The 13,005-nt window shown below is 38.9% G+C and overlaps 1 protein-coding gene across 2 annotated transcripts in view; it reads right to left on the bottom strand.

Moving 5' to 3' along the window:
- Window positions 1–10,864, bottom strand: part of LOC103279150 (collagen alpha-6(VI) chain) — a 99,900-nt gene extending 89,036 nt beyond the window's left edge. For both annotated transcript variants that reach the window (XM_062958015.1, XM_062958014.1), the window contains exons 1-4: window positions 10,780–10,864; window positions 7,695–8,303; window positions 2,186–2,773; window positions 162–767 (exon numbers count right to left, since the gene is read on the bottom strand). In XM_062958015.1, coding sequence (XP_062814085.1) covers window positions 162–767; window positions 2,186–2,773; window positions 7,695–8,303; window positions 10,780–10,852 — 1,876 coding nt within the window. In that variant the 5' untranslated portion in view covers window positions 10,853–10,864. The remainder of the gene's footprint in view (window positions 1–161; window positions 768–2,185; window positions 2,774–7,694; window positions 8,304–10,779) is intronic.
- Window positions 10,865–13,005: the final 2,141 nt, after the last annotated feature.

The following is a 13,005-nucleotide window of genomic DNA, read 5'->3' on the forward strand; positions in this document are numbered from 1 at the left end:
ATTCAGGTTCAAGGAACGTGATTAAATGAGGGATATTCACAATAGTAACAGAGAACCATATACTACCACAAAAACAGCAATTTTGCTGGAGGTTGAATTAATTATAGTGTTTGCCTCCTTTCATACAATGTAATGACTTCTCTTTCATGGCATAACGGTACCTGCGGGCGCTTCTGCATCTATGGCAACCTCATACTGCTGCTGAACTGGTACTTCAAAAACATCAAGTATGCTCTTGTGAAGCTGATTGAGGTTTTGCACATCATTGACCTGGTAAACCAAGGGAGAAGTAGCAATCCTTTCCATTTCTTCCTGATCAGAATTTAAGACGCCAACTGTTACAACTTTTATTCCTGCATCTTTCAGCACTTTGGCAGCATCCGTGACATCATCCTCAGATTTGTCTGAAATGACAACCACTGTAAACTGCGGCGTTCCTTGCTTAAACCGGTTTCCAGCTTCTTCAGTAAAATAGGTCTCATGCAAAAACTTCAGGGCCTCCCCCGTATGCAGAGGGCCCCCCTTGAATGTGATATTGCTCCGAATATGGTTAAGAACATCTTCCTTGGACTCATACGTGTTCAGCAAAAATTCTACTTGCCCTTCTTCACTGTACTGAGCAAAGGCAATCTGGTATTTGTCTGTGGCGACATCCAGTTTTTCAACAATCTGGGCAATGAATTTTTTAACTTCTTCAGAGTTTGAGGGTCCCATTGTTTCAGAAGAATCCACAAGGAAAATAATGTCAGCATATTGCTTCGTGAATGCTATATAAAAAAGATAGAAGAATTTTTAAAATGCTAATATGAAGTTAAAGCCATTTGTATGGTCACATTTTTTGAAATTATGCTTTCCATTTATTACAACCATTATTATTGTGCGCTTTTGTGGTGAAATTATTACTATAAATTAAGAACAACTACAACAATTTTATATATATATATATATATATATATATACACACATACATACACACACACACACACACACACACACACATATATATACACACACACATATACCGTGTGCGTTTTATATTCATAATATTTTCTATTTCCCTTATGACCAATTCCCAAAAACCTTTTACATGTTTACAATCCCACCACATATGCATGTAGGTTCCAATTTCCTGGCACCCTCGCCAGCATTTTTCATTATTATTCTTATTCATAATATTTAACCTTCTTGGTGTTAAATGCCACTCCCAAATTAGTTTGTAATAATTTTCTTTTATTCTAATTGACATGGTTTTTAATTGTCTTGTTTTCCATATCTCCTCCCATTCTTTTCCCGTTATCTTTGTTCCTAATTCCTCCTCCCATGATTCTCTTAATGTTAATCTTTTCTTTTTTTTTCTAGGCCTTTAATTAGTATTTTATATATTTTACTTGCTATTCCTTTTAATGGCTCACTATTTTCTCTTTTTAATGCTTTTATTATTAATTCCTCAAATTGAGTTATTTGTTTTCCAGTTTTATTTCGGGCCCACCAGTTTTCATTCCATTTTTCTAATTGAATCCAATGAATCCAAGAAATATTTATTCCTCTCAATTCTTCTCTCATTTTTACCTTGTCCATTTTTTGTTCTATCCAATTTCCTACCCTTTTTAGTTCCCTTTTTTCTAATTCTTTATCTAGTGTTTCTTTTAGTTCCTTTGAGAAATCTTTTTTCCATTATTATTGGCATTAAAACTGAATTCTTATTAATTAATTGTCCTTTATATTTACTCCATATTTCCATTATATTTCTTAATGATATATTTCCAATTTGTTTTATCTCTTTCTTTGAGATTTCCTTAAAGAATATGTTATCCTTTCTCCACTCAACTGCCTTATTCCCCAATTCCATCCATTCAAAACTTTCTCCATCCATCATATTCTCTACTACATATCTTAATTGGTTTGCCTCATAATATTTTTTTAAATTTGGAAGGCCCAATCCTCCTTCTTTTTGGAGGGTTGTACCAAATGTGTTTGTTTAATCTGTTCTTTTTACCATTATTGCAATAAAAGAGGGGGAAATGTATAGAATATGTTTATATAATTGTAACTTTTTCTCAAATAATAATAATAATATATATATATTTTAAAAAAACAAATTATGTAGATTGCACCCTCAAAGCAAACTAAACACTTAAAAAGCAAAGACACTCCTCCTTGCATCACAAAAGACCAATTCACTTACCTTTAATCTGACTCTCTACTGCAAAACACACCATTTGGAGAAGACTGCTTGAGAGTTCTTCCAGGATATCGAAATTATCAATATTAAACAGAAACTTATTAAAAGGCCTGCTGGCAATTTCTTTAAGCTCAGCAGTGTCTTGGACACCAATTCCCACCACATACAGTGAGATTCCTCTTGCCCTAAGTTTGCTGGCTGGAACTTTGACATCATCATTCGATTCCCCATCTGTGAGTAGAATGAGTATTTGTGGGATGTTTTCTTGTGCTCTGCTTCCAGCAGAGTCAATGAAATAGCCTTCCATGATGGAATTCAAGGCAGCCCCAGTGTAAGTTCTTCCACTTCGGAAAGGCAAATCCTGTATTTGCTCCAGAATATCATTTTTCAACGAATATTGGTTTAGTAAAAACTCCATAAAGATGTCATCACTATATTGGGCCAGCCCAATTCTAATCTGGTCCTGGCTGACGTGAAGGCTAGAAACCAGTGTGTACAAGAAGTTTTTCACTTTCTGAAAATTCTCCAGGCCAATGCTGGCTGAGCTGTCCACCAAAAACACAATGTCTGCAACAGTGGCTTTTCGGCATACTAAATAACAGAGACATTTTGGGGGGAAAGAGGAAAAAAAAAAGATTAGTCTTTTACTATCTATGTAATTTCTAGTTTCTCCAAACTGAAAAACATTCTAATAGCTCCTTAGTCAACCCAAATTAGACTTTTTGTTTAGATGGAGAAAAGTTGTTAGCTACGTTTTAGACCAAAGCTACCCTGTTCCCCGAAAATAAGACATCCCGTGAAAATAAGACCTAGTAGAGCTTTTGTTGAATTACTAAATATAAGGCCTCCCCTAAAAGTAAGACCTAGCAAAGTTTTTGTTTGGAAGCATGCCCACTGAACAGTACACCAGAGCATGCAGGATCGGTAAGTGTACATACCATAGATTGTTGTACATGGAAATAATGGTAGTAACAAGAAATTCTTGATAGATTTCACAGTTTGTCTGGTTATGCGGGTTTGTGATAACAACCACTATACAATATATGATAAATGTTTGCTTTTTTTGTTCAACAATAAATGTGAATTCTTCTTCATGGAAAAATAAGGCATCCCCTAAAAATAAGACCTAGCGCAACTTTGGGAGCAAAAATCAATATAAGACACTGTCTTATTTTCAGGGAAATATGGTAGTACAGTAGAGTCTCACTTATCCAACACTCACTTATCCAACGTTCTGGATTATCCAACGCATTTTTGTAGTCAATGTTTTCAATACATCGTGATATTTTGGTGCTAAATTCGTAAATACAGTATTACAACATAACATTACTGCGTATTGAACTATTTTTTCTGTCAAATTTGTTGTATAACATGATGTTTTGCTGCTTAATTTGTAAAATCATAACCTAATTTGATGTTTAATAGGCTTTTCCTTAATCCCTCCTTATTATCCAACATATTCGCTTATCCAACATTCTGCCGGCCAGTTTTGTTGGATAAGTGAGACTCTACTGTACCAAGGAAATAGCTGTGGGGAAAAATGTGGGAAAGTTACTTTGTGTGGATCTAAATCATATTGTTAGGGATGGGAAAATGTCCAGAAGTATTTTAAAATATCCTAAACATGGATTTCTCCAGAAGTGCATCTTAGTCAAGCTAGAATCTTTGCAGATCAGGAATTAATCTGAATTAAAAAGTGAATAATTTTTGAAAGAAGGAAATGTTGTTTTTTGTTGATTTTCTGCATGCAAAATGTGGATTTTTGCACCGAATAAGTCTTGAAGTGTGAATAATCTTTGAAAACTACATAGTTTTTGAATGACTTTCTCAGTGTGGGGATTTAAGCAGTAAAAATTATGAAGATTGACATCCCCATTCTTAGGCCCAACTAAAATATATCCACTACCCAAGTTCAGACAAACACTGGAATTGGGCCTTGAGCCACAGTATCCAGAAACCTTCAAGCAACGTGACTAAATTGACTGCAGGATTCTGTAAACTTTAGTGCAGATTTTTTTTAAGATTTGAGTTAAATAATAGTGATTGCTTAATACACACCAAAGTACAAGAGTGGGATGAAAGAGACGCCTAAACACTCCGTCAAGGTTATATAGTAACATGCAAGGTATTAAGATATTTCCACTGCTTTTTGCATTCCCAGACAGAAAGTAAAAAAAAATAACATTTGTCAAACTGTCATATGTGGCTGGCTCTTCAATCTGATGTATCACAACTTGTGCAGCTGGCAGATCTGATACAGATCTTGAACATTTTATTAAACATCAGATTAAAATATATGTCCCTGTGAATCTGTTACAATATGACTTCTCCTTACTCCCACTTCGATGGAAATAATCTTGGAATGCCACTGGTGGAAAGTCTGAAAAGAGTCGAGATTCTTTAAAGAAAGATACATGAACCAGAGCAGCCAGCATCACTCTAGTACCTTTCTCACAAATAGTTCTGAATAGCTGCACAAAGATTATTTCCAGACAAATAGATCCACAAATAAACCCATATGTTGAAGGAAAAACATATGATGAAGTCCTTTCATATATCTACAGAGAACTATGCCCTATTGCAGGGGTCCTCAAACTTTTTAAGTGGAGGGCCGATTCACAGTCCCTCAGACTGTTGGGGGGCCGGACTAGGATGAAATAGTCCAAAATTAGGATTGTTGGTGTTGTGTGCCTTCAAGTCATTTCAACCCTAAGTCTAAAGTTTAGGACAAGGGCCAGGTCAATGACCTTGGAGGGCCACATCCGGCCTACGGGCCTTAGTTTGGGGACCCCGATCTAGATGGTCTCATAAGACCATCGGTAAGGAAAGGGACCTTCAAAGGTCGTCTAGATGATCTCATAAGGCCATCAGAAGACCATAGATAAGGAAAGGGACCCTCAAAGACCATCCAGATGGTTTCATAAGACCATAGGTATGGAAAGGGGCCCCCAAAGGCCATCTAGACAATCTCATAAAACCACAGGTAAGGAAAGGGACCCTCAAAGGCCATCTAGAAGGTCTTATAGGACCATAGTTAAGGAAAGTGACCTCCAAAAGCCCCCTAGATGGTCTCATAAGGCCGTAGCTAAGCAAAGAGACCTTCAAAGACCATCTAGACGATCTCATAAGACCATAGGTAAGCAAAGAGACCTCTAAAGACCAGGTAGATTTAGGTCAACTCTAAGTCTAAAGTTTAGGACAGGGTCCAGGTCAATGACCTTGGAGGGCCGCATCCGGCCCACAGGCCTTAGTTTGGGGACCCCTGCCCTATTGTATTTGATGGGATTCCCTCTGAAGGGGGAGTGTGTAGAATTGGAGTCTTAAAGACGTCCTCAGTTACTGTAAGGCTCAAAATATCTTCTGCACTTTTTACAATTCTTGTTCAGTGAAATATTAAGAAAAGACCTTATATATGCATTCATCAAAAAATCAACCTTTGATCAACATATCTACGGTTCAACGTGGGTACATTACTTTAACCCTTATGAAAAAAGGAATCCATCCCTTCTCTAAGTAGAGTGGCAAAAGGCAAGTGCTTAGTCCATTCCATGAAAAACTAAAAGAAGCACTATCCCTACTTTCTTCACCTTGGCATTTTAAAATTCCTGTTAAGGAAATTACAATGGTGGTCAGGGGTGGTTTGTCCTCTGAGTCAACGCTGGTTTTTCCCAGTGTTTCTTCTTTTTCCCTTCTTTGTTAATTTGTGCTCAACTTATCAATGTGTCATACCAAAATCCATAAATTTGGCCCCAAATGTCCAAATATGGTAGTAGGGGGAAACACTTTTCAAAAAGAATTAAAAATAGGAGATATTTTTGTTTGTCCCTTCTTACACACATCCTTGCCCAGAACTTTGTTGTGAAATGGCTGAATGGCATACATAAAGTTTTGTCTTTCATGCAAAAAAAGACAATACCCCTATTTATGCAGGCCAGAATCCCATTGGCTTTTTTAGCTGCCGCATCACATTGTTGGCTCATGTTTAACTTGTTGTCCACGAGGACTCCAAGACCTTTTTCGCACACAGACCTTGGAGTCCTCGTGGACAACAAGTTAAACATGAGCCAACAATGTGATGCGGCAACTAAAAAAGCCACCAGGATTCTGTCCTGCATCAATAGGGGTATAGCGTCTAGATCCAGGGAAGTCATGCTCCCCCTCTATTCTGCCTTGGTCAGGCCACACCTGGAATACTGTGTCCAATTTTGGGCACCACAGTTGAAGGGAGATGTTGACAAGCTGGAAAGCGTCCAGAGGAGGGTGACTAAAATGATTAAGGGTCTGGAGAACAAGCCCTATGAGGAGCGGCTTAAAGAGCTGGGCATGTTTAGCCTGAGAGGCTGAGAGGAGACATGATAGCCATGTACAAATATGTGAGGGGAAGTCATAGGGAGGAGGGAGCAAGCTTGTTTTCTGCTGCCCTGCAGACTAGGACACGGAACAATGGCTTCAAACTACAGGAAAGGAGATTCCACCTGAACATCAGGAAGAACTTCCTCACTGTGAGAGCTGTTTGACAGTGGAACTCTCTCCCTCGGGCCGTGGTGGAGGCTCCTTCTTTGGAGGCTTTTAAGTAGAGGCTGGATGGCCATATGTCAGGGGTGCTTTGAATGTGATTTCCTGCTTCTTAGCGGGGGGTTGGACTGGATGGCCCATGAGGTCTCTTCCAACTGTACTATTCTATGATTCTATAAAAAATATCTCTGTGATGGCCTACAGACTTCATGGCTTCCCATGTTTTTTAAAAAGCCCATGGAGCATTTTCTGGTCAGGTCTACTGGGGAGAACTGAGAGTGAGAAGGAAATGTGGAACAGAATCAGGAGGACTCACACATAACACTCCAGCCTTGTTTTATTGGTGGTGTGTGCCTTTGAGTCGTTTCTGTTCTGTGGTGACTCTATGGTGGCAGTGTAAGGGGTCATACAATCCAGATGATCAAAGCAGATAATCCATATTATCTGCTTTGAACTGGATTATATGAATCTACATTGTTATATAATTCAGTTCAAAGCAGATAATCCGAATGTTATATGACACTGTAGAAGGAGCCTAAGACTGAACTCTAAGGGTGTGATAATCTCAAATTGAACCACCATGATTAGGGGCTTATAAGACACTAGCTGTGCCCGGCCACACGTTGAGGGCTTTTTTTAGGTGGTTCCGTGTCTTAGAGGGGGGGATCCTTTGTTGGGAGGTGTTAGGTGGCCCTGATTGTTTCCTGGATGGAATTCCTTTGTTTTCAGAGTATTGCTCTTTATTTTGTGTTTTGAGATGAAAGAGTGATGGGTTTGGACCTTCAAAGAGTGGGTGTTTCCCTGTTTGAGGGGAGGGGAATCCTTTGTTGAGCGTAAAAATGTAAAGACGTGGATGAGGGGTTGTGTTGTCAATTTTCTAGGTTGGGGGGCCTTTAGTTTTGTTGTTTTGCCCAGTGGAGTGACACCATTATCCTTTTATATATATATATATAGATAGGGAGACTCTATTCACACAAACACACACTTGCTGATTTACCTGGAGAAACCTGGGTGATTTGTCGAGACACTTCCTCTACAGTAGTGCATATCACCTGAAGTATATTTTGGGAGATCCCTTGCAGACCCGCAAACTCTTCCACACTATATACATGCATTTCATCTGGATCACTAGCGATTTCTTGAAGTTCAGAGAAAACTGCATCTTTGATGCCTACAGCATAAATCATAATGCCTGCGCTCTTGACTTCCTCTGCTGGTTCACGAATATTATCTTGGGCTTGCCCATCTGTTATTACAATGGCAATTTGGGGAACACCTTCATCACGTCGACTTCCAGCTTTTTCACTGAATTGGTGATCCAGCATGAATTTCAAACTCTTCCCAGTTTTGGTGCCTCCTCCTTTGTAGCGTAGAGCCTGTATCTTTTCTAGAATGTCATTTTTGTGCCAGAAAGTGTTCAAAAAGAACTCATTGTGGGGCGCATCACTGTACTGTATTAGCCCTATTCGTACTTTATTCTCTCCAACATCAAAACTGTCAACTAGGGTGTACAGGAAATCTTGAATGGTTTTGAAGTTCTTCACTCCTATGCTCCAGGATCCATCCACCAGGAACACAAGGTCTGCGATGGAAGCTTCTCTACAATCTGAAAAAAAGAAAATACATTATTCCATGTTTCCAAGGTATTGATAAAGTTCAGAGTATACAAAAAGGAATACCTATTCAAGTAACACATAACTCATGGAATGTACTGTTACTCATTGTGATATCATGGTTATGGCCACTGACTCAAATAGCTTTTGCACAGATTTAGTCAAATGTATGAGGAATATGTTTATAAAGGGCTGTTGGCAGAGAAAACTAGATTGAACCACCATGATTAGAGGAAATATACGTCTGAACATGAAGTACTGGGGATAAAAAAATAGAAAACTGTTTCCTTCATGATTATGTACTGTCTTCAGGCCTTGGAAAAATTACTTTACGGAATTCCAGTTTCTAGAATCCCTCAGCCTGAACGGCAACTGGCCATGTTGGAAAAATCTAGACATTGTAATCCAAAAACGTAATGGAATTTTTAAACCTTTTCTAACTTTTTCCCCCACAGATTTTATTAAAATGTTCTCTCTAAGAATCTTAGGTCTTTCAGCATGACTCTGTGGACAACTTTAAGACAACATTGATCATACAGTTGCATTGGAGGACAAGAAATTTCTAGAGAAGGCATTTTAATCAAATCCATGAATGGGTTGCTGTGTGTTTTCCAGGCTGAATGATTAAATCCACAAAAGTCAAATCTTCAAATGTGGAGCCCTGACTGTATCTATTATTTCATTGTAATCAGTGAAAAAAAATTGAATGGCAAACAAAGTTCACTCAAAGTTGAAAGATAATTATTATTTTCTTTCCCAGCACTTTCCCCATAAGATTCTAAGTATTAATCAGCACTTATTGTTTTGCTGAATATTGTATTTGCTTCTCCATTATTGTTACCAAGCAAGCAGTATTATTTATCTGAGACAGTAATATCCCAATTGTTATGTAGAGGTGCATCTGCACGACAGAATTAATACATTTTAACAATATTTAACTGTATTGTCAAAGGTTGTCACGACTAAAACCACTAAAGTGTTGTGTTGTTTCTGGGCTGTATGGCCATGTTCTAGCAGCAACAAACAATTCAAAGGGAACAAAAGCCAGGCTAATTGCACCCTTCATATTAGTTCAACAGGCAATGGTTCTTTCCTCCCACCCTGGACATTCCACTGGTATATATACTCCACTTACTTGACTACCATCAGATCCTCTGAAGATGCCAGCCACAGATGCAGGCAAAACGTCATCTGTGTCAGGAGGAAATGATGCTAGAACACAACCTTACAGCCCAGAAACCACACAACACTCCAATATTTTAGCTATTATTGTTAATGTAGGATTTGTGTATTGATAGTGTTTAAATGCAATTTGTGTCTTGGTTTGTATTGCATACTGATTGCATCATCCAGAGTGTAACATAGTCTGGAAAGAGTTAATTACTGAGAAGCTGTGATGACCTTGATGTGTGGCTGGAACTGGGGAGTGTCCAGACACAAGTGTGTATGCTTTTCTGATTGCATCTGTTCAGTTCAGTTCTGTTCTGCTGTCTGCCTAGAGTGAAAGTCCTGTGTTTGTCTGCAAGTCTGTTTGTCTTGTACAGTAAAACTTGTATATAGTTTTACCAAAGTCTCTGGATGTCTCTTTGTGCTGCGTTCCTCTGACCCCATCCAACTGCTGCTGCGCTGCGTAAATTACTCTGACAATTATGACTCAATGATATGGAACTGTAGTTCTACAAAGTCTTTAGCCATCTCTGCCAAAGAGTAGTAGTACCTTACCAAGCCACTTATTGCATGATTCCATAACATTGTTTCTACAATGTAGAATAGATGCACCTTTCAGCTTCCACTATTCCTCACCATGTTGGCTGGATATAATGAGAGTTGAAATCCAACTCCATCTGTGCCCTCAGGTGGAAATCCCTTGTGTTGTAGAAAAATTGCTTTTCATTTTTATAACACAGCTATGAAATTTATGAGGATTGAGAAAAGGGAAAAAAACACCATTCAAATCTAGGTCTCCTTAATTTTGGAATAAATTCTGACACAGCTCCTGTTGTTTTAACAGCCTTCTGGCAGCAGATTCAATGGTTGAGGTCTGTTCTGACATGGAATGCAGTGACAGAAGTCAGATGTAAAGAAATCTGACTTATTAGTGGGTGAAAATAATACGTATTCTGATCTAAATGAAGAACCATCATGCCACTTTCAGAGAAGATAAATTATGTTCATTTCTAGTGGCAACTGGCTTCCATGATAGTACTCTCTTTTCAAGATAGAGTTCAGTACCTTGTATGTTTGTGTGTGTACCTTCAAGTCATCTCTCAACTGAGGGTGACCCCACGAATATCATGTTGTATAGGTCCTTGAATTGAAATCCGGAGTGGATTTACTACCATCCCTTGGCATGGAAGCTACAGCTACCAGCTGTCAATACTCACTACCTATCACCATTTCCTCTTGGAGACAACAAGAGTCTTGTAGTGGATCTGACTAGGTTTCAAAGAACTATAGATATTACATTACCAGTAGTTTGGGCACTGGTGGTACACAAAGTCGTTAAGCACACAAGAACAATAAACTGGTTCCAATAATCCATCCTGAGGACATTCCTGGAAAAATAAAGAATACTAATTATTTACACCACAAAATATCACTACCTGTATTATTATGCATTTAATTGTGGTCTAAATGACCAAGTGTTTCCTCAACATTATGGACTTCAATTTGTGGGGGGGGGGGGGGGGAAGATGACTCAAATGGATCAAACTGGTTGGTCATGTTTCACCAAGACATCACTAGATCTTTAAATAGTAGGTCCCTCCCTCCCAAGAATATGCTAATTGAGCCAAAAGGAGAGGCGGGCAAAATTATTATTATTATTATTATTATTATTATTATTATTATTATTATTATTATTTTATTGTATGGCACAGCAAACAAGATAGATATGCTGGATTTCGTTCCACAAAATCACAAGGCGAACACTTCCCAAGTGTCTAGGACTGTGTGATGTATTTTCGGATGATGCGTGCAGATCCCAGCAGGGTGGCCTTTTGCAGTTGGCAGATCGTAATTTTGTCAATGCCTATTGTTTCCAAATGCCGGCTGAGATCTTTTGGCACGGCACCCAACGTGCCGATCTCCACCGGGACCACCTGCACTGGTTTCTGCCAGAGTCTTTGAAGTTCAATCTTGAGGTCCTGATAGCGGCTGAGTTTTTCCTGTTGTTTTTCGACAATGCGACTGTCACCTGGGATGGCAACATCAATGACCCAAACCTTTTCTTTTCCACAACTGTGATGTCTGGTGTGTTGTGTTCCAGAACTTTGTCAGTCTGGATTCGGAAGTCCCACAGTATCTTTGCGTGCTCATTTTCCAATACTTTTGCAGGTTTGTGATCCCACCAGTTCTTTACTGCTGGGAGGTGGTACTTGAGGCATAAGTTCCAATGAATCATTTGGGCCACATAGTTGTGCCTCTGTTTGTAGTCTGTCTGTGCAATTTTCTTACAGCAGTTGAGGATATGATCAATGGTTTCGTCAGTTTCCTTGCAGAGTCTGCATTTTGGGTCATCAGCTGATTTTTCGATCTTGGCCTTAATTGCATTTGTTCTGATGGCTTGCTTCTGGGCTGCAAGGCTCAGGCCTTCTGTTTCCTTCTTCAGGGTCCCATTCGTGAGCCATAGCCAGGTCTTCTCCTTATCAGCTTTTCCTTCAATTTTGTCAAGGAACTTTCCATGCAATGTTTTGTTGTGCCAGCTGTCAGCTCTAGTTTGTAGTGCGGTTTTCTTGTACTGATTTTTTGTCTGCTGTGCTTTGAGGAGTTTCTGATTTTTGACTTCAAAAATTTTGACATTATTATTATTATTGTTATTATTATTATTATTATTGGGGTGGTATAAAATAAAACAGGTTCATTAGGCTATAAATTTCATTATTCCTCATCAGATTGGCTAGGGACGATGAGAATCATCCTACTGAAGTTACTGTAAAGAGAAATAGAGAAAGAAATGAATCCACTCTGAGTTGTACTCTGAATTTTAAAGGAGCTATTCAAGGTGTTGAACACTGACCTCAAAACAGGGTAAGCATGTTAGATAGCTTCCTTAATGTTCAGAATCATGATGGCCATGTATAATTATGTGAGGTGAAGTCATGGAGAGGAGGGATCAAGCTTGTTTTCTGCTGTCCTGGAGACTAGGATGCAGAACAATGGCTTCAAACTACAGGAAAGGATATTCCACCTGAACATTAGGAAGAACTTCCTCACAGTGAGAGCTGTTCAGCAGTAGAACTCTCTTACCCGGACTGAAGTGGAGGCTCCTTCTTTATAGGCTTTTAAGCAGAGGCTGGATGGCCATTTGTCAGGGGCACTTTGAATGCAATTTCCCTGCTTCTTGGCAGGGGGTTGAACTGGATAGTCCATGAGTTCTCTTCCAACTCTGTGATTCTATGATTCTAATGAGCAAATTCAACACTCATCGATATGAGAATACAGATATTTCCTGTATGACCTAATGCTGCAGGACCAAGGAGATTGAATAATAATCCTGCTTACTATGTCTGATACTGTATAATCTTAAAGTTTGTCACAAACTATAGTTAGTGAGAGGCCAGTGAAACAGAGTAGCAAAACATGGTTTGGGCCTGAATAGCAAACCACAATTTGTGCTGACCAACTATAGCTATAGCCATTGCTCCATCTCAAATAGTTGGTGTACCAGGAAGATGGAAGTGGATGTATGAGACT

The sequence above is a fragment of the Anolis carolinensis genome, chromosome 6 (genome assembly GCF_035594765.1).
Source record: "Anolis carolinensis isolate JA03-04 chromosome 6, rAnoCar3.1.pri, whole genome shotgun sequence".
In the NCBI taxonomy this organism is placed as follows: Eukaryota; Metazoa; Chordata; class Lepidosauria; order Squamata; family Dactyloidae; genus Anolis; species Anolis carolinensis.